Raw genomic sequence first — 22,833 nt, 5'->3', positions numbered from 1 at the left:
TGAAGAATGTGTGGAAGTCGAGAACATTATCTCGGAAAGCAAAAATGGGTATGTTTGAAGGAATAGTGTTTCCAACAATGTTGTATGGTTGCGAGGCATGGGCTATGGATAGAGTTGTGCGCAGGAGGATGGATGTGCTGGAAATGAGATGTTTGAGGACAATGTGTGGTGTGAGGTGGTTTGATCGAGTAAGTAACGTAAGGGTACGAGAGATGTGTGGAAATAAAAAGAGCGTGGTTGAGAGAGCAGAAGAGGGTGTTTTGAAATGGTTTGGGCACATGGAGAGAATGAGTGAGGAAAGATTGACCAAGAGGATATATGTGTCGGAGGTGGAGGGAACGAGGAGAAGAGGGAGACCAAATTGGAGGTGGAAAGATGGAGTGAAAAAGATTTTGTGTGATCGGGGCCTGAACATGCAGGAGGGTGAAAGGAGGGCAAGGAATAGAGTGAATTGGAGCGATGTGGTATACCGGAGTTGAAGTGCTGTCAGTGGATTGAATCGGGGCATGTGAAGCGTCTGGGGTAAACCATGGAAAGCTGTGTAGGTGTGTATATTTGCGTGTGTGGACGTATGTATATACATGTGTATGGGGGTGGGTTGGGCCATTTCTTTCGTCTGTTTCCTTGCGCTACCTCACAAACGTGGGAGACAGCGACAAAGCAAAAAAAAAAAAAATATATATATATATATATATATATATATATATATATAGGTAGCATAGGTAGTAGAGGTAGTATGTTTGAGGAAAGGAACCTGGATGTTTTGGCTTTGAGTGAAACGAAGCTCAAGGGTAAAGGGGAAGAGTGGTTCGGGAATGTCTTGGGAATAAAGTCAGGGGTTAGTGAGAGGACAAGAGCAAGGGAAGGAGTAGCACTACTCCTGATAGAGTGTAAGAAAGTAAACCCTAGATTGATATGGGTAAAACTGAAAGTTGATGGAGAGAGATGGGTGACTATTGGTGCATATGCACCTGGGCATGAGAAGAAAGATCATGAGAGGCAAGTGTTTTGGGAGCAGCTGAATGAGTGTGTTAGTGGTTTTGATGCACAAAACTGGGTTTAAGTGATGGGTGATTTGAATGCAAAGGTGAGTAATGTGGCAGTTGAGGGAATAATTGGTATAAATGGGGTGTGTTCAGTGTTGTAAATGGAAATGGTGAAGAGCTTGTAGATTTCTGTGCTGAAAAAGGACTGGTGATTGGGAATACCTGGTTTAAAAAGAGAGATATATATATGTATGTAAGTAAAAGAGATGGCCAGAGAGCGTTATTGGATTGTGTGTTAATTGATAGGCGTGCAAAAGAGAGACTTTTGGATGTTAATGTGCTGAGAGGTGCAACTGGAGGGATGTCTGATCATTATCTGGTGGAGGCGAAGGTGAAGATTTGTAGAGGTTTTCAGGAAAGAAGAGAGAATGTTGGGGTGAAGAGAGTGGAGAGAGTCAGTGAGTTTGGGAAGGAGACTTGTGTGAGGAAGTACCAGGAGAGACTGAGTACAGAATGGAAAAAGGTGAGAACAAAGGACATAAGAGGAGTCCGGGAGGAATGGGATGTATTTAGGGAAGCAGTGATGGCTTGCGCAAAAGATGCTTGTGACATGAGAAGCATGGGAGGTGGGTAGCGAGTGGTGGGATGAAGAAGTAAGATTTTTAGTGAAAGAGAAGAGAGAGGCATTTGGACAATTTTTGCAGGGAAAAAATACAAATGAGTGGGAGATGTATAAAAGAAAGAGGCAGGAGGTCAAGAGAAAGGTGCAAGAGGTGAAAAAGAGGGCAAATGAGAGTTGGGGTGAGAGAGTATCATTAAATTTTAGGGAGAATAAAAAGATGTTTTGGAAGGAGGTAAATAAAGTGTGTAAGACATGGGAACAGGGAACTTCAGTGAAGGGGGCTAATGGGGAGGTGATAACAAGTAGTGGTTATGCGAGAAGGAGATAGAGTGAGTATTTTGAAGGTTTGTTGAATGTGTTTGATGATAGAGTGGCAGATATAGGGTGTTTTGGTCGAGGTGGAGTGCAAAGTGAGAGGGTTTGGGAAAATGATTTGGTAAACAGTGAAGAGGTAGTAAAAGCTTTGTGGAAGATGAAAGCCAGCAAGGGAGTGGGTTTGGATGGTATTGCAGTGGAATTTATCAAAAAAGGGGGTGACTGCTTTGTTGACTGGTTGGTGAGGTTATTTAATGAATGTATGATTCATGGTGAGGTGCCTGAGGATTGGCAGAATACTTGCATAGTGTTGTTGTACAAAGGCAATGGGGACAAAGGTGAGTGCTCAAATTACAGAGGTATAAGTTTGTTGAGTATTCCTGGTAAATTATATGGGAGGGTATTGATTGAGAGGGTGAAGGCATGTACAGAGCATCAGACTGGGGAAGAGCAGTGTGGTTTCAGAAGTGGTAGAGGATGTAAGGATCAGGTATTTGCTATGAAAAATGTATGTGAGAAATACTTAGAAAAGCAAATGGATTTGTATGTAGCATTTATGGATCTGGAGAAGGCATATGATAGAGTTGAAAGAGATGGTCTGTGGAAGGTATTAAGAATATATGGTGTGGGAGGCAAGTTGTTAGAAGCATTGAAAAGCTTTTATCGAGGATGTAAGGCATGTGTACATGTAGGAAAAGAAGTGATTGGTTCTCAGTGAATGTTGGCTTGCGGCAGGGGTGTGCGATGTGTCCATGGTTGTTTAATTTGTTTATGGATGGGGTTGTTAGGGAGGTGAATGCAAGAGTTTTGGAAAGAGGGGTAAGTATGCAGTCTGTTGTAGATGAGAGAGTTTGGGAAGTGAGTCAGTTGTTGTTCGCTGATAATAAAGTGCTGGTGGCTGACTCATGTGAGAAACTGCAGAAGCTGATGACTGAGTTTGGTAAAGTGTGCAAAAGAAGAAAGCTGAGGGTAAATGTGAATAAGAGCATGGTTTATCCCAGATGCTTCACATGCCCTGGTTCAATCCATTGACAGCACGTCAACCCCAGTATACCATATCGTTCCAATTCACTCTATTCCTTGCACGCCTTTCACCCTCATGCATGTTCAGGCCCCGATCACACAAAATCTTTTCCACTCCATCTTTCCACCTCCAGTTAGGTCTCCCACTTCTCCTCGTTCCCTCTACCTCTGACACATATATCCTCTTGGTCAATGTTTCCTCACTCATTCTCTTCATGTGACCAAACCATTTCAAAACACCCTCTTCTACTCTCTCAACCACACTCTTTTTATTTCCACACATCTCTCTTACCCTTATATTACTTACTCGATCAAACCACCTCACACCACACATTGTCCTCAAACATCTCATTTCCAGCACATCCACCCTCCTGCGCACAACTCTATCCATAGCCCATGCCTCACAGCCATACAACATTGTTGGAACCACTATTCCTTCAAACATACCCATTTTTGCTTTCCGAGATAATGTTCTCGACTTCCACACATTCTTCAAGGCTCCCAGGATTTTCGCCCCCTCCCCCACCCTATGATTCACTTCCGCTTCCATGGTTCCATCCGCTGCCAGATCCACTTCCAGATATCTAAAACACTTTACTTCCTCCAGCCTTTCTCCATTCAAACTTACCTCCCAATTGACTTGACCCTCAACCCTACTGTACTTAATAACCTTGCTCTTATTCACATTTAATCTTAACTTTCTTCTTTCACACACTTTACCAAACTCAGTCACCAGCTTCTGCAGTTTCTCACATGAATCAGCCACCAGCGCTGTATCATCAGCGAACAACAACTGACTCACTTCCCAAGCCCTCTCATCCACAACAGACTGCATACTTCCCCTATTTCCAAAACTCTTGCATTCACCTCCCTAACAACCCCATCCATAAACAAATTAAACAACCATGGAGACATCACACACCCCTGCCGCAAACCTACATTCACTGAGAACCAATCACTTTCCTCTCTTCCTACACGTACACATGCCTTACATCCTCGATAAAAACTTTTCACTGCTTCTAACAACTTGCCTCCCACACCATATATTCTTAGTACCTTCCACAGAGCATCTCTATCAACTCTATCATATGCTTTCTCCAGATCCATAAATGCTACATACAAATCCATTTGCTTTTCTAAGTATTTATCACATACATTCTTCAAAGCATACACCTGATCAGCACATCCTTTACCACTTCTGAAACCACACTGCTCTTCCCCAATCTGATGCTCTGTACATGCCTTCACCCTCTCAATCTATACCCTCCCATATAATTTCCCTGGAATACTCAACAAACTTATACATATCTCTGTAATTTGAGCACTCACACTTATCCCCTTTGCCTTTGTACAATGGCACTATGCAAGCATTCTGCCAATCCTCAGGCACCTCACCATGAATCATACATACATGAAATAACCTTACCAACCAGTCAACAATACAGTAACCCCCTTTTTTAATAAATTCCACTGCAATACCATCCAAACCTGCTGCCTTGCTGGCTTTCATCTTCCGCAAAGCTTTTACTACCTCTTCTCTATTTACCAAATCATTTTCCCCAACCCTCTCACTTTGCACACCACCTCGACCAAAACACCCTATATCTGCCACTCTATCATCAAACACATTCAACAAACCTTCAAAATACTCACTCCATCTCCTTCTCACATCACCACTACTTGTTATCACCTCCCCATTAGCCCCCTTCACTGAAGTTCCCATCTGTTCCCTTGTCTTACGCACTTTATTTACCTCCTTCCAAAACATCTTTTTATTCTCCCTAAAATTTAATGATTCCCCAACCCTCATTTACCCTCTTTTTCACCTCTTGCACCTTTCTCTTGACCTCCTGCCTCTTTCTTTTATACATCTCCCACTCATTCGCATTTTTTCACTGCAAAAATCGCCCAAATGCCTCTCTCTTCTCTTTCACTAATAATCTTACTTCTTCATCCCACCACTCACTACCCTTTCTAATCAACCCACCTCCCACGCTTCTCATAACACAAGCATCTTTTGCGCAAGCCATCACTGCTTCCCTAAGTAAATCCCATTCCTCCCCTACTCACCTTACCTCCTTTGTTCTCACCTTTTTCCATTCTGTACTCAGTCTCTCCTGGTACTTCCTCACACAAGTCTCCTTCCCAAGCTCACTTACTCTCACTACTCCCTTCACCCCAACATTCTCTCTCCTTTTCTGAAAACCCCTACAAATCTTCACTTTCGCCTCCACAAGATAATGATCAGACATCCCTCCAGTTGCACCGCTCAGCACATTAACATCCAAAAGTCTCTCTTTCGCGTGCCTATCAATTAACACGTAATCCAATAACGCTCTCTGGCCATCTCTCCTACTTACATACATATACTTATGTATATCTCGCTTTTTAAACCAGGTATTCCCAATCACCAGTCCTTTTTCAGCACATAAATCTACAAGCTCTTCACCATTTCCATTTACAACACTGAACACCCCATGTATACCAATTTTTCCCTCAACTGCCACATTACTCACCTTTACATTCAAATCACCCATCACTATAACCCGGTCTTGTGCATCAAAACCACTAACACACTCATTCAGCTGCTCCCAAAACACTTGCCTCTCACGATCTTTCTTCTCATGCCCAGGTGCATATGCACCAATAATCGCCCATCTCTCTCCATCAACTTTCAGTTTTACCCATATCAATCGAGAATTTACTTTCTTACGCTCTATCACATACTCCCACAACTCCTGTTTCAGGAGTAGTGCTACTCCTTCCCTTGCTCTTGTCCTCTCACTAACCCCTGACTTTACTGCCAAGACATTCCCAAACCACTCTTCCCCTTTACCCTTGAGCTTCGTTTCACTCAGAGCCAAAACATCCAGGTTCCTTTCCTCAAACAAACTACCTATCTCTCCTTTTTTTCATCTTGGTTACATCCACACACATTTAGACACCTCAATCTGAGCCTTCGAGGAGGATGAGCACTCCCCGCGTGACTCCTTCTTCTGTTTCCCCTTTTAGAAAGTTAAAATACAAGGAGGGGAGGGTTTCTGGCCCCCCCACTCCCGTCCCCTTTAGTCGCCTTCTACGACACGTATAAAATAGTTAAGAATACTTTCTTGTCTCACTCTGTAGGGCTTTCTAGAATCTATACTCTCACCATTTCCTTTCAAACATCATTACTTTACTTTTACTCGCATTGATCTTCAATCGCCTTTGCTTACACACATCACAAATCACAACTTTCTGCACTTCCTCTTCATTCTTAGCAAACAACACAATATCATATGCAAACAGGTTAATCACTAACCACCACATTTTGCCACCACACTCCATCTTTGCCTCCTCTTTCAATATTTTTGCTTTCATCTCTTTTATCATGGTGACATCACACAGACCTGCCTCACACCCACAGGTATACTGAAACTTTTGCTTAACTCTCTATCCATTCTTACACCTGCATTTACTCCTCTACAGAAGGCTTTCACACAATCCAACTGTTGATCCCCTACCCCATATATCCTTAACACAACCCCTTAAAGCATTCCACTTGACTCTGTCACATGCTTTCTCCAATCCATAAAAGCTACAAACTGTACAGCTTCTTATTTTTCCACAATTATTCTCACTAAAAAACTGATCTACACATCCCTTACCTTTCCTAAAACCCCTTTCTCCTCACTTATTCTGCATTCAGTCACCTCTATCATTCCATCATGCAACATCCCTGCATACACTTTCCTTGGTATACTGAACAGACTTAATCCCCTATATCTGCTACATATAACCTTTGCACCTTTCCCTTTAAACATAGGAACAATAATGGCTTTCACCCAATCCTCTGGAACAACCCTCTTTTTCCATGCTAAATTACATATCAAATGCATCTGCTTTATCACACTTTCTCCTCCATATTTCAACATTTCAGCTTTTATCCCATCCACTCCAGATACCTTTCCTACCTTCATCTTCATGACCACACTTTTTGATACAGGTTTCTGTACTTTATCCTTTTCTTTCCATTCTCCAATCTCGTGCATGTAACAACTGCTACCTCCCCTCCAACAATCATCAGTTCTTCAAAATAATCTTTCCATGTTCCTTTCACTTCTTCCTTTTGATTCAGGAAATTTGCTTCCTTACATCTCACATTTACATTTCCAATCTTATATCCACCTCTTTCCTCTTTCACCTCCTTCCAGTAGTGAAGTCCAGAAATGCAAGCCAACTTTAATTATAAAATATAGACATCTAATTCACAGCACTCTTATACTTACATACCTTCCATTTTGTAGTACTAAAAAAAGTTGTATCATCTAACTGCATCCCTTATTATACCCATCCTGTTCTAGCTAGGTGTCTGTTTAAAGAGTAAAGACTACAGTAATGTATTTTCAAAATTATTACATTTGTAACAAAATAAAGTATTTACCTATATGCATATCAAAAACTGCAAATAAAAAGATGTCTTTTGGACTACTTCAGTGAAAAATACATAAAGGAAAGAGTCAATATCTTCAGTAATAAGATATAAGGACATCCAATACTATAAGAAAACATAACTATAGTTGAGCCATCAAATTCTTCATCCAAACAAACACACTAAACCTGTAGCTGGGCAGAGTATTCAGACTGGCAGATGGAGAATGAGGGACTTATAGCTTCATAGTCAGTAGTCCTACAGCAGTGAAAAGTGCAGTGTAGTATCTGCTATATGGTGAGTGCTCACTAGAGGTTACCAACTTAAATGGCAAACACCAACAATATATAGGTGGGGTAAAATGATTTGCATCAATATAAATGCACTCGCTTACTTCATTGGTGGGCACTGTATATCCTCTGTTAACCTTTCATCAGTAATCCTCTCCATATGTCCAAAACCATTTTAGCACAACCCCTTTAACTCTCTCAACCATACCCTTATTACCACATCTCTCTTATTACCCTTAATTTATCAAACCTTCTCACATCACATACTGTCCTCAAACATATGCACTCTCTTCTGTACATTCTCATCTACAGTTCATGCCTTTCATCCATAAAACAACTATGGGACTCCTACACCTTAAAACATATCCATTTCAGCCTCCCAGATAGTGACTTCTCTTTCCAGGGTTCCATTAAATGCCAGATATCTCAAAAAAACTTCACTTTCTCCAAGTTTTTTTCATTCAAACTCACACCCAAACCAACCTGCTAATCTCCACTGCCAAAGAAAATAACCTTGTTTTTAATCACATTTACTGTCAACTTTCCTCTTTCTCACACTCACCCAAGTTAAGACACCAATCTATTCAGTTTTTCACTCAAACCTGCCAACAGTTCCAAGTCATCAACAAACAACAGACTCATTTCCCAGGCCTCTAACCCCATACAGACTGCATACCTACCCCTCTCTCCATGACCCTTGCATTTACCTCCCTTACCACCAAATCCACAAATAAATTGTACAACCATAGTAACACTATTCAGCCCTGCTACCAACCCACCTTCACCTGGAACCACTCACCCTTCTGTTAACCTACTTGCACACACAACTTACTCTCTTGCTAAAAACTCATAACTGTTTCCAATAGCTTTCATCCCACACCATATACTTGTAACACATTTCACAAAGTATCTCTGTCTATTCTATCTATCTATATCTCTGAAGTCTGTTCCCTCTGGGAACTCCCATCAAGGGGTGACCAAGGCAAAAGAGTCTCCACTTATCACCTGTCCTTACATGCCTCCCTCGCATACACCATTCAAAGCACTCTCCCTCTGGTTCTCTCCCTCTAGTATTCCTCAACCATATTTGCCCATATCACAGGTGGTCTTCCACTCACACCAACCCCTTTAATTGTACTATCATACACTCTCCTTGTAAACTCCCAGTCTTGCATTCTTTCTACATGCCTAAACCACCTCAATGTATTACAATTCACCCATTCTACCATTCTAAAATTCATTCTCTTTGTATTCTTTGCCATACCACACCTCTCATACACCCTTTCAATTCTATCGTCATTCCATTAAGTCACACCACATGCTCTTCTCAAATAGCTCATTTCCACAGCCTGTATTCTTGACCTCTGTGCCTCATTCCATGTCTATGTTCTGGCTGCATAGGTTAGAGTTGGAGGGACTATGCTGACCCTTAATCTTTTCTTCACTTTCATACTTACACCTCTACCCTTCATTATTCTATTAAGGGACCCAATGACTCTTCTACCCTGCACTGTTCTCTCCCTTATCTATCCCTCCATATCACCACACCTACCCAAGACAGCTCCCAGATACCTGAACTCCCCCACTTCTCCCCATCATTTTCTTCCCCTATCCACAGCACAGTTTAGTACGCTTTCTTCTTTCACTCTACATGGTTGTACAAAGTATATATTTTCACTCTGTTTCCTTTCAAATACAATTACTTTACTTTTACTTGTATTTACTTTCAATCTCCTCCACTTACACATATTATAAAATACATTTACAACTTTTGCAACTCCTCTTCACTCTCAGCAAACAACACAGTATCATCCACAAACAGGCTTGCCAATAGCCACCATATCTCACTGCCACACTCCATCTCAGTACCCCCTTTTCCTAGTTTTGCTTTCATCTCTCTTATCACTCCATCCATATGTATATCAAAATGCCATGGTGACATCACACACCCCTGCGTCACACCTACACGTACCCCAAAACTTTCTCTCAGCTCTCCATCCACTTACACACGCATTTGCTCCTCTACTGAAGGCATTTACACCATATAGGGATAGGGGAGAAAGAATACTTCCCATGCATTCCTCACGTGTCGTAGAAGGCGACTAAAGGGGAGGGAGCGGGGGGCTAGAAACCCTCCCCTCCTTGTATTTCAACTTTCTAAAGAGGGAAACAGAAGGAGTCACACAGGGAGTGCTCATCATACTCGAAGGCTCAGATTGGGGTGTCTAAATTTATATAGATGTAAGCAAGATGAGAAAAAAGGAGAGATGGGTAGTATGTTTGAGGAAAGGAACCTGGATGTTTTGGCTCTGAGTGAAACGAAGCTTAAGGGTAAGGGGGAAGAGTGGTTTGGGAATGTCTTGGGAGTAAAGTCAGGGGTTAGTGAGAGGACAAGAGCAAGGGAAGGAGTAGCACTACCCCTGAAACAAGAGTGGTGGGAGTATGTGATAGAGATTGATATGGGTAGAACTGAAAGTGGATGGAGAGACATGGGTGATTATTGGTGCATATGCACCAGGGCATGAGAAGAAAGATCATGAGAGGCAAGTGTTTTGGGAGCAGCTGAGTGAGTGTGTTAGTAGTTTTGATGCACGAGACCGGGTTATAGTGATGGGTGATTTGATTGCAAAGGTGAGTAATGTGACAGTTGAGGGAATAATTGGTGTATATGGGGGTGTTCAGTGTTGTAAATGAAAATGGTGAAGAGCTTGTCGATTTATGTGCTTGGGAATTATGTGCCTGGGAATACCAGGTTTAAAAAGAGAGATATACATAGGGATACTTATGTAAGTAGGAGAGATGGCCAGAGAGCGTTATTGGATTACGTGTTAATTGATAGGCACGCGAAAAAGAGACTTTTGGATGTTAATGTGCTGAGAGGTGCAACTGGAGGGATGTCTGATCATTTTCTTGTGGAGGCAAAGGTTAAGATTTGTAGAGGTTTTCAGAAAAGAAGAGAGAATGTTGGGGTGAAGAGAGTGGTGAGAGTAAGTGAACTTGGGAAGGAGACTTGTGTGAGGAAGTACCAGGAGAGACCGAGTACAGAATGGAAAAAGGTGAGAACAAAGGACGTAAGGGGAGTGGGGTTTGGAATGGGATGTATTTAAGGAAGCAGTGATGGCTTGTGCAAAAGATGTTTGTACCATGAGAAGCATGGGAGGTGGGCAGATTAGAAAGGGTAGTGAGTGGTGGGATGAAGAAGTAAGATTATTAGTGAAAGAGATGAGAGAGACATTTGGACGATTTTTGCTGGGAAATAATGCAAATGACTGGGAGATGTATAAAAGAAAGAGGCAGGAGGTCAAGAGAAAGGTGCAAGAGGCAAAAAATAGGGCAAATGAGAGTTGGGGTGAGAGAGCATCATTAAATTTAGGGGAGAATAAAAAGATGTTTTGGAGGGAGGTAAATAAAGTGCATAAGACAAGAAAGAAATGGGAACATCAGTGAAGTGGTGATGTGAGAAGGAGATGGAGTGAGTATTTTGAAGGTTTGTTAAATGTGTTTGATGATAGAGTGGCAGATATAGGGTGTTTTGTTCGAGGTGGTGTGCAAAGTGAGAAGGTTAGGGAGAATGATTTGGTAAACAGAGAAGAGGTAGTAAAAGCTTTGCGGAAGATGAAAGCCGGCAATGCAGCGGGTTTGGATGGTATTGCGGTGGAATTTATCAAAAAAGGGGGTGACTGTATTGTTGACTGGTTGGTAAGGTTATTTAATGTATGTATGACTCATGGTGCAGTGCCTGAAGAATGGCAGAATGCATAGTGCCATTGTACAAAGGCAAAGGGGATAAGAGTGAGTGCTCAAATCAAAGAGGTATAAGTTTGTTTAGTAAGCAGCAGGTTTGGATGGTATTGCAGTGGAATTTATAAAAAAAAAAAGGGGGTGACTGTATTGTTGACTGGTTCGTAAGGTTATTTAATGTATGTATGACTCACGGTGAGGTGCCTGAGGATTGGCGAAATGCGTTCATAGTGCCATTGTTCAAAGGCAAAGGGGATAAGAGTGAGTGCTCAAATTACAGAGGTATAAGTTTGTTGAGTATTCCTGGTAAATTATATGGGAGGGTATTGATTGAGAGGGTGAAGGCATGTACAGAGCATCAGATTGGGGAAGAGCAGTGTGGTTTCAGAAGTGGTAGAGGATGTGTGGATCAGGTGTTTGCTTTGAAGAATGTATGTGAGAAATACTTAGAAAAGCAAATGGATTTGTATGTAGCATTTATGGATCTGGAGAAGGCATATGATAGAGTTGATAGAGATGCTCTGTGGAAGGTATTAAGAATATATGGTGTGGGAGGCAAGTTGTTAGAAGCAGTGAAAAGTTTTTATCGAGGATGTAAGGCATGTGTACGTGTAGGAAGAGAGGAAAGTGATTGGTTCTCAGTGAATGTAGGTTTGCGGCAGGGGTGTGTGATGTCTCCATGGTTGTTTAATTTGTTTATGGATGGGGTTGTTAGGGAGGTGAATGCAAGAGTTTTGGAAAGAGGGGCAAGCATGAAGTCTGTTGGGGATGAGAGAGCTTGGGAAGTGAGTCAGTTGTTGTTCGCTGATGATACAGCGCTAGTGGCTGATTCATGTGAGAAACTGCAGAAGCTGGTGACTGAGTTTGGTAAAGTGTGTGAAAGAAGAAGGTTAAGAGTAAATGTGAATAAGAGCAAGGTTATTAGGTACAGTAGGGTTGAGGGTCAAGTCAATTGGGAGGTGAGTTTGAATGGAGAAAAACTGGAGGAAGTGAAGTGTTTTAGATATCTGGGAGTGGATCTGGCAGCGGATGGAACCATGGAAGCAGAAGTGGATCATAGGGTGGGGGAGGGGGCGAAAATTCTGGGGGCCTTGAAGAATGTGTGGAAGTCGAGAACATTATCTCGGAAAGCAAAAATGGGTATGTTTGAAGGAATAGTGGTTCCAACAATGTTGTATGGTTGCGAGACGTGGGCTATGGATAGAGTTGTGCGCAGGAGGATGGATGTGCTGGAAATGAGATGTTTGAGGACAATGTGTGGTGTGAGGTGGTTTGATCGAGTAAGTAACGTAAGGGTAAGAGAGATGTGTGGAAATAAAAAGAGCGTGGTTGAGAGAGCAGAAGAGGGTGTTTTGAAATGGTTTGGGCACATGGAGAGAATGAGTGAGGAAAGATTGACCAAGAGGATATATGTGTCGGAGGTGGAGGGAACGAGGAAAAGAGGGAGACCAAATTGGAGGTGGAAAGATGGAGTGAAAAAGATTTTGTGTGATCGGGGCCTGAACATGCAGGAGGGTGAAAGGAGGGCAAGGAATAGAGTGAATTGGAGCGATGTGGTATACCGGGGTTGACGTGCTGTCAGTGGATTGAATCGGGGCATGTGAAGAGTCTGGGGTAAACCATGGAAATCTGTGTAGGTATGTATATTTGCGTGTGTGGACGTATGTATGTACATGTGTATGGGGGTGGGTTGGGCCATTTCTTTCGTCTGTTTCCTTGCGCTACCTCGCAAACGCGGGAGACAGCGACAAAGCAAAAAAAAAAAAAAAAAAAAAAAAAAAGTTTGTTTAGTATTCCTGGGAAATCATACGAGAGGGTATTGATTGAGAGGGTGAAGGAATGTACAAAGCATCAGATTGGGGAAGAGCAGTATGGTTTCAGAAGTGGTAGAGGATGTGTGGATCAGGTGTTTGCTTTGAAGAATGTATGTGAGAAATACTTAGAAAAGCAAATGGATTTGTATAGCACTTTATGGATCTGGAGAAGGCATATGACAGAGTTGATAGAGATGCTCTGTAGAAGGTATTAAGAATATATGGTGTGGGAGGCAAGTTGTTAGAAGCAGTGAAAAGTTTTTATTAAGGATGTAAGGCATGTGTACGTGTAGGAAGAGAGGAAAGTGATTGGATCTCAGTGAATGTTGGTTTGCGGCAGGGGTGTGTGATGTCTCCATGGTTGTTTAATTTGTTTATGGATGGGGATGTTAGGGAGGTAAATGCGAGTTTTGGAAAGAGGGGCAAGTATGCAGTCTGTTGTGGATGAGAGAGCTTGAGAAGTGAGTCAGTTCTTGTTCGCTGATGATACTGCACTGGTGGCTGATTCAGGTGAGAAACTGCAGAAGCTGGTGACTGAGTTTGGTAAAGTGTGTGAAAGAAGAAAGCTGAGGGTAAATGTGAATAAGAGCAAGGTTATTAGTTACAGTAGGGTTGAGGGACATGTCAGTTGGGAGGTAAGTTTGAATGGAGAAAAACTGGAGGAAATGAAGTGTTTTAGATACCTGGGAGTGGAGTTGGCAGCGGATGGAACCATGGAAGCAGAAGTGAATCACAAGGTGGGAGAGGGAGGGAAAGTTCTGGGAGTGTTGAAAAATGTGTGGAAGTCGAGAACGTTATCTTGGAAAGCAAAAATGGGTATGTTTGAAGGAATAGTGGTTCCAACAATGTTATATGGTTGTGAGGTGTGGGCTATAGATAGAGTTGTGTGGAGGAGGGTGGATGTGCTGGAAATGAGATGTTTGAGGACAATATATGGTGTGAGGTGGTTTGATCAAGTAAGTAATGATAGGGTAAGAGAGATGTGTAGTTATAAAAAGAGTGTGGTTGAGAGAGCAGAAGAGGGTGTTTTGAAATGGTTTGGTCACATGGAGAGAATGAGTGAGGAAAGATTGACAGGGAGGATATATGTGTCAGAAGTGGAGGGAATGAGAAGAAGTGGGAGACCATACTGGAGGTGGAAAGATGGAGTGAAAAAGATATTGAGTGATCAGGGCCTGAACATGCTGGAGGGTGAAAGGCGTGCAAGGAATATAGTGAATTGGAACGATGTGGTATACTGGGGTCAACGTGCTGTCAATGGATTGAACCAGGGCATGTGAAGCGTCTGGGGTAAAACATGGAAAGTTTTGTGGGGCCTGGATGTGGAAAGGGAGCTGTGGTTTCAGTGCATTATACATGACAGCTAGAGACTGAGTGTGAACGAATATGGATTTTGTTGTCTTTTCTTAGCGCTACCTCACACACATGCGGGGGGTGGGGGGAGGTCATTTTATGTGTGGTGGGGTGGCGATGGGAAGGAGTAAGGGTAGACAGTATGAATTATGTACACATGTGTATATTTGTATATGTCTGTGTGTGTGTACAGTATACATATGTATACGTTGAGATGTATAGGTATGTATAGGTGCGTGTGTGGACGTGTATGTATATACATGTGCATGTGGGTGGGTTGGGCCATTCTTTCGTCTGTTTCCTTGTGCTACCTTGCTGACGCGGGAGACAGCGAAAAAGTGTAATAAAAAATAAAGATAAATACTATATATCCTTAACACATCCCACAAAGCATTCTGCTTGACACTGTCATACACTTCTCATCTTGCACTAAATACTTTTCCACAGTCATCTTTACCACAAACATTTGATCCACACATCCCGTACCTTTCCTAAAAAAAAACCCTTGTTCTTCACATATTCTGCATTCAGTCACTTCCATCACTCTGTCAATCAATATTCTTGCAAACACTTTTCCTGGTATACTTAACAAAATTATCCCCCTTTTAATACTACATACATCCTTTGCACCTTTTCCTTTGAATGAAGGAACAATAATAGCTTTCACCCAATCCTGTGGCATAACTTTGTTTCTATGCTAAATCACATAAGATGCATCTACTCTAACACACTTTCTCCTCCATACTTCAGCATTTCAGCCATAATTCCATCCACTCCAGGTACCTTTCCTACCTTAAGCCTCATTATTGCCTGTCTTACCTCCCTTTTTGCTACAGACCCCTACACTTGTATCCTCTTCCTTCCCTCCTCCATACATATGTATGAAACAACTGCTGCCTCCCCTTCTCCTACATTCAAAATACTCTTTCCATCTTCCTTTCCTTTTGATTCAGCAATTCCCCTTCCTTGCTTCTCACATCAACAGTTCCACTTTACAATAAAAAGTGTGGTTGAGAGAGCAAAAGGAGGGTGTGTCAAAATGGTTTGGACATATGGAGAGAATGTGTGAGGAAAGACTGACAAGTTGGATATATGTGTCAGAGGTGAAAGGAACAAGAGTGGAGACCAAACTGGAGGTGGAAGGATGGAGTGAAAAAGATTTTGAGCGATCATGGCCTGAACATACAGGAGGGTGAAAGGTGTGCAGGGAATAAAGTGAACTGGAACAATGTGGTATACTGGAGTCGACATGCTGTCAATGGACTGAACCAGGGCATGTGAAGAATCTGGGTAAACCATGGTAAGGTCTCTGGGGCCTGGATGTGGAAAGGGAGCTGTGGTTTTGGTGCATTACACATGACAGCTAGAGACTGAGTGTGAATGAATGTGGCCTTTTTTGTCCTTTCCTGGCACTACCTAGCTGAAAGGGGGGGATGCTATTTCCTGTGTGGCAGGGTAGTGACAGAAATGGATGTAGGCAAGCAAGTATCAATATGCACATGTGTATGTATCTATATGTCTGTGTATGCATATGTATGTATATGTTGATATGTATTTGTATGTATATATGCATGTATGGGCATTTACTCATATATATATGTGTGTGTATGTGAGTGGTTGGGCCATTCTTCATCTGTTTTCCTGGCACTACCTGGCCGGTGTGAGAAAAAGCGATTAAGTATAATAATAATAATAATAAAATTCTAAACACCTCATTAACACATGACTACATTCCAACATTCACTGCACTTCCATCTAAGCTTTCAGTTACCTTCCTTTCATATTCCTCCCTGTATTTTTCCAGATTCATCTTCTCACTTGCCAACAATTTTACCTCTCCATTTTTCCTTACACCATACCTACACTTAACCCTGATCCTCATTCCCACCAGAACTGGGAAATGGTTAGAGTCTCCAAAGAATCCTCTCATGACTCTGGCATCCAGCACAGCCTTTCTCAATCTTTCATCCACTGTCACATAGTCAATAAAAGCCTTTTGTTCTTTCACATCCCACTTTTGTATTCACATCACCCAATATGACCACGTTTCTCTTTCTCAAAACCATTCATACAGCCATTCAAATTCCTCAAGAAAAGCTTCATTTCACCCTTACCTTACACAGTCTTCATATTCACAGGCACATATACACATACCCACGCATATTTCACAATCCCAATCTTTCCTTTCATCTACACTATACTTGATCCATACCATCTATGTTCTTTAACACCCTCCCATACTCTTAGTGATAAAAGAATTGTACCTCCTTCTTTTCATCTTTCCCGATACTTTTCACTCATTCCCTTCCATACAACACCTCCTTCAATGCCCTCCCATAACTTGCATTCATCATTTCCATTTGCACTCCACACACCCTGCCCAAGGATATGGGTTTCCCCAGTCCCTAGCACATCCCTGCTACAAATTTTATGCCTCTCCACAATCTCCTTCCTTTTATTCTCCTTTGTCATCCCATTCACAATCAAAGCCATCACCCTTAATTGCTTGTTCCCTCTAACCCTTGGCATACCTGGTAGACTCCAATGCCGCTTCTTAACCTTTTGTGCCTCACCCTTGACAGGTCACTGGCAGAGGGCAACTCCAGCACAGTGTTTCCAGAGGCAGTTAGGCTCAAAAATTGTCAAAACTAAAAGTACCAGTACACCTCAGGTGTTTATCCTAATTCAAAACTACTGCCCTGATGTAACTGGGCAACACCTTCCCCTTTAGTTCCACCCCTAAGGTCTACCCAATCATATGCTTTCTCCTTATCCATAAATGCTATGCACAAGTCTTTTTGTTTCTCTTGAGTATTTCTCTCATAAATTCTTGAAAGAAAACATTTGATCCATCAATATACTAGAATATAAATGAATATAATGAGATCTCATGATTTATGCATGTTTGATTTAAACTATATTTAGAATAACATGCTTGGTCCACTTACATATTCTTTAAATCTACATACACTTATGTTTGAAATAATACAATTACCAAGAGGATTGCACCCTGTGGTTTCACACTGCCATTGTCCTATAAAAAGTACTCTCATGCGTGGTGCGGGCATGCACCTTCCTGCCTTGCTGTCCTTGATATGTGGGTAAAGTCTATAGTCAGGCAGTGCTACAGTATTTTGCAATATAGGATACTGTAAACTGCACATGGCTGGCATTATGACAGCAAAGCTTCTTTCAAATTTACCTGGTAACAGCAGTGCTAAGTAGCATAAGGCATCACCATTGAGGTAAAGATGGAAGTGTTCAACTCTATAAAATGGTGAATCAACTGCTGGTATTAAATATGCCCTTGGACTTAGTGAACATACTTTAAGAACATTCGTGACAGTGCAGAGAAGGTCAAGGAGAGTGCCATGAATGGAACATTAATCAGTGCTAAGGCTTCATATTCCTGAAACTCGATTATGGAGAGAATGGAAAGAACACTGAGCATATGGATCAAACACCAAACTCATGAAAATGTTACCATCAGCATGCTCATGACAAAAGCAAAGCCCCAGAGGGTATATGATGGCTTGGCAATGGAAGAAGGAGCAGTGAAAACATTTCAAGCAAGTTCTGGTTTGTTTTGTGAATTTTAGGGAACACTACAATTACCACATCAAAATGACTGGTGAGCTGAGGCTGCTTTTGCTAATGTCGTTACTACCAAAAATTTCTTGGGAAACCCTAAGAACATTACCGAGGAAGGTGGTTATTCTCCTAAGCATTCTTGTAACATGGATGAGACCAGATTATTTTGGAAAAGAATGCCTTTGAGAATGTACGTTTCCTGTCAACAGAAGATTGCACCAGGATTCAATGCTCCCAAGGATTGCCTCACGCTGCTTGTAGGGGGGTAACACCAAAAGTGTTTGCAATATCAAATCATTAATGGTCTACCATTCAGAAATTCCTAGGGTTCTTAAGGGATATGTGAGGCAATTTTTGCCAGTCAATCATTATTCTAATCTGAAAGGATGGATAACACGTAGTTTTTTCTGTGATCATTGTGCTGCAGAACTCTATGGAGAGCTGAGGGAGCACTGTGCAAAGGAGAATATAAGGCTCTAAATTCTCCTTCCTATCGATAATGCCCCTGGCCAACCATCTTTAATGCAGGACCTTAAAGGGAACATCAAAGTATTTATTCTTTCCCCTAACACTACATCTCTGATTCAGCCTAAGGACATGAAGGCTACAGAGAATGATCAGATGACTCTGAAGGAATTCTGGAAGTCCTTCACCATCAGGGATACCATCATGATCATCTGTGATGCCTAGAAAGCAATCACCAACATTTGTATGAACAGAATGTGACAGAATCTTATCCCTCAGTTTGTTCATGGATCCAGGGTTCTGATGTCAACATGTGCACACATTGCGGAAATGGCAAAAAAGTAGGATTTGATGAGGCTGATGCAGAGGAATTGCTGGAATCACATAAGTAAGAACTCTCACATGAATATCTTGAGTTGGAGAAGGAAAAACAAGGACACTGGTGGTAGCAGAAGAAGAAGAGGTTGAGCAATTTTTTTCTCTTACCAGGAAGAGGTTAGGCAAAGTATTTCACTACAATAACTGCTCATGTTATATTTGACGAGGATGACCCAAACACGACACAATTCAAATCTGGCCAGAAATGTACTCAATGAAATCAGGTTCTATAAATAAAGTCACCATCACAAAATGATGAAGGCTAAACAGACAACACCAAATTTCTTTTTGAAGAGAAAGGAAACCTGTAGGGAGGACCAGCAATCAACATCTAGCGACATAATAGCTGAGCTCACTCAATCATCACCAAGTTGTTGACCAATTCCATACTCCATGCCCCTAACCTATACCCTCAACTGCCACATTACTCACTTTTGCATTTTAATCATCCATCACTAATACCCGGTCTCTTACTTGACTACTTCCAAAACACTTGCCTCTCATGATCTTTCTTCTCAGGGCCAGGTGCATAAGCACCAATAATCACTAATCTCTCACCATCCAATTTCAATTCAACCCACATCAAGCTACAAATTAGTCCCTTACATTCTATCATACACTCCCACAACCCCTGCTTCAGAAGTAATGCTACTCCTTCCTTAGCTCTAGTCCTTTCACTAATCCCTGACTTTTACTCCAAAGACATTTCTAAACTATTCTTTCCCTTTACCCTTACTCTGAGCCAAAACATCAAGGTTTCTTTCCACAAACACACTATCTATCTCTCCTTCTCATCTTGGTTACATCTACACACATTTAGACACCCCAGCCTGAGCCTTCAAGGAGGGTGAGTACTTCCTGCCTGGCTCCTCCAGTTCCCTCTTTTAGAAACTGAAATACAAGAAGGGGTGGTTTCCTGCCTCCATTCCCACCCCCTTTAGTTGCCTTCTACAACATGCAGGGAATATGGAGGCAGAATTCTTTCTCTCTTCCCACTTTCATGCAGGAGGTCCTGGAACAATTATGAACAAATAAACAGATTCTCTAAGATCACATTAGTAGACACTGCCTGCTTGTGGTTACACTGTAAGTGAAAAGTCACTTTTGGTGAAGTTTTATGACTGTCAATGGACAAAAAAGAGTACGAGAACACTGAAGAATTTCACACTTCAAAGGAGTCTATCCTCTTTCTGCTACTAATTGTAGTATAGCTCTGAAGCTTCAGGAGCCATAAAAGGGGTTCTAGGGTTATGTATTATCTGTCATTCTCAATTTGCATCACTGTGTGCAAAGATAAGACACAGAGGCCTTCTGATTGTAGCATCTCAGTGACATGTATGTATACTAAGAACTTGTCATCATGACTCTACCTCAATGAGATTCCAATTTCTCTATGTCTCTAAGAACTTGTCATCATGACTCTACCTCAATGAGATTCCAATTTCTCTATGTCTAACAGAAATCCGCATCATAACAAAATTACCACCTCTGAGGAATGCACTTCATGTATAACCCTATCTCTGTATATTTTTCTGATATTTCAAAATTATCTGAAGGAGCAAGAATCATCAACACTACTATGCAATTATTTTCTACAGTTACCTTTGCTACTATGAGCTGTTTGAATGGGCCATCCTTCTGTATTGCCTGAGAGTTTTTTCAAAAATGTACACCATTTTCCAAATCACTGAGGAAGTATCAATAACAAACAATAAAATGGCCTCATTTGCTCAATCTGCACTGAAACCAGATCACCCAACCACAACTAAGCCCTAAAGACAAACTGCATACCTGCTCTTCTCTCTTGCATTCACCTCTACAATCCCATCCACGAACAAACTAAACAGCTCTTTTCCTTTACCACCAGTTCATCTGCTTTCATATACATCATTTTCAGTCTGTCATTCACTTCCTTTAACAATCTTGACCTCTCTGAGGTGGCAACTGGGCTGTTTAGCTTTCTGTCCTCTTTATATCTCTCAATTTTTGCCTTCCGAATTCAATTCCCTTTTTTCTCACTTTCCTAAGTCTACCACCTCTGATCACTATCTCTCTGAATTCTTCCATGCTTGCAAGTTTCTTAACCTACTTAAGTATATCCAACCTAGAGCTCTCATTGCTGAGAATAACACTGATCATTCTCTTTTGTTTCCATTATATTTCCCAATTCTCTATCTTTCTTCATCTCATAAACTGAAAAAGGAATGTCAACAGCCACTGACTGTCTTCAACTTACTTTCTCTTCCTTCTCCATCCTTTTTTCTCTGGCTGAATAATGGTCTTCCATTCAAAAAATCCTGAATAAAATAAGTCTATCTTCCCCTTATTTCACTAGCATTCTTAGTTTTGGTGCTACCCACTTGATGGATAAATGCTGTTTTATCAATCACCATGCTCCTGGCTTTTCTAAAATCTCTGATTTTGCCATCATACACTGATTGTGAACAACCTACATTCTCTAATCCTATAAATAAACAAGCTATTCACTTTCATGATTGTTCTAACTGTATATTATCCTCTCCATAGCTTTTCCTGATACCGGTACTTTAATACCGTATGTCTTCCTTTAAAGTCTAGAGATTTCTGTTCCTTAGCATCAATTATCGCTCTGTTTCTGCCATTTGTGGTGATGTATCCTCCAATGTGATTACACCATGCCATGCAATAGCATGTCCCTCCTAACAAATATTTTCTTTTCTGTTGCACAACCTTTCCCTTTGAGTCTTTTTGTCTATTTGTTTTTTAATGGACAATAAACTGATAACATTATGGAACTGTTGAGGGTTCCATTTCCCTAGCATAACAGGTCTTTTAGAGATTAATCTCTTCTCTTTCCTTATCTACTGTATCAATATCTTGCTCTTATTCCTCTCTTGTGCCTTTATATATACTCCACAGCAGATCCTCTCTTGTGCCTTTATATATACTCCACAGCAGGTCTGAAATTTCAATGGCCTCTTGACATCTGCTGTTGAATTATAAAAATTTCTTTTTTGACCCTGTTTCTCCATCCTACAACTGAGATCCGCTTAATGACTTTCTCAAAATATACTTCACAGAACACCCTGTTACACTGTTCCATGCACTGACTGGAATTCTAAGCCCCAGTTAATGTTGGTACGAAGACAATGTCTACACTTGATCTGCTCTATGTAACAGGGAATGAAGTTTCAAGCATACTGTAGCCAATGGATACATAACAGCAAGTATGCAGAACAAAAGCCAGCAAATCACATTATATCATCTGTTACCTGTAAAACTTCATCAGCCATAACAGCAGCACTTCCCCCAAGAGTTTCCCCTGAGAGTGACAGCTGTGCACTGGCACTCAATGCAGCAGAAACTGTAGTAGCATACTGAGTTTCCCCAACAGATGGACTCAGGGCAAGGTTTCTGCTATCAACAACATCACTATCCATGCTGCTCCGTCTACTGAAAAACAGAGCAATCTAAGTGATACTAAAGGTATTGTTGTGGAAACTTAATTCTGAGAGGTACAGATGCATAAAAAATGACAAATAGTAAGGATGAATAATATGAGCAGTACAGGAAGAATTATAAAAAGATATAAAGAGTACAGAGTAAGGATGACAGAGATATATCATGTGAAGTAGGCATCAAATAGATGCATGCATCATAACCAGTTCAATTAGTACAAAAATATAAATAAATACAGCTTTTATAAGGTTGCTGAATATCTGTTACAGCATGATTGAAGATATTAGGAGAAGAATTTCTGAGAAAAATATAGCTGGATTCAGTGAATAAAGAGGTGAGAGTTTTTCAGATGATAATGCTGTGAGGACTTCTGCCTTGATGATTTCTACTTTTCATCTGCAACAAA

General features: G+C 41.3%; 1 protein-coding gene across 4 annotated transcripts in view; it reads right to left on the bottom strand.

Moving 5' to 3' along the window:
• Nucleotides 1-22,833, bottom strand: part of fab1 (fab1 kinase) — a 1,098,541-nt gene that overhangs the window by 513,924 nt on the left and 561,784 nt on the right. For 3 of the 4 annotated variants that reach the window (XM_071675364.1, XM_071675510.1, XM_071675279.1), the window contains exon 10: nucleotides 22,241-22,421. In XM_071675364.1, coding sequence (XP_071531465.1) covers nucleotides 22,241-22,421 — 181 coding nt within the window. The remainder of the gene's footprint in view (nucleotides 1-22,240; nucleotides 22,422-22,833) is intronic. The other variant, XM_071675419.1, reaches the window with a different exon arrangement.

This window comes from Panulirus ornatus, chromosome 1, assembly GCF_036320965.1.
Source record: "Panulirus ornatus isolate Po-2019 chromosome 1, ASM3632096v1, whole genome shotgun sequence".
In the NCBI taxonomy this organism is placed as follows: domain Eukaryota; kingdom Metazoa; phylum Arthropoda; class Malacostraca; order Decapoda; family Palinuridae; genus Panulirus; species Panulirus ornatus.
This window is presented reverse-complemented; position numbering and strand designations above follow the sequence as displayed.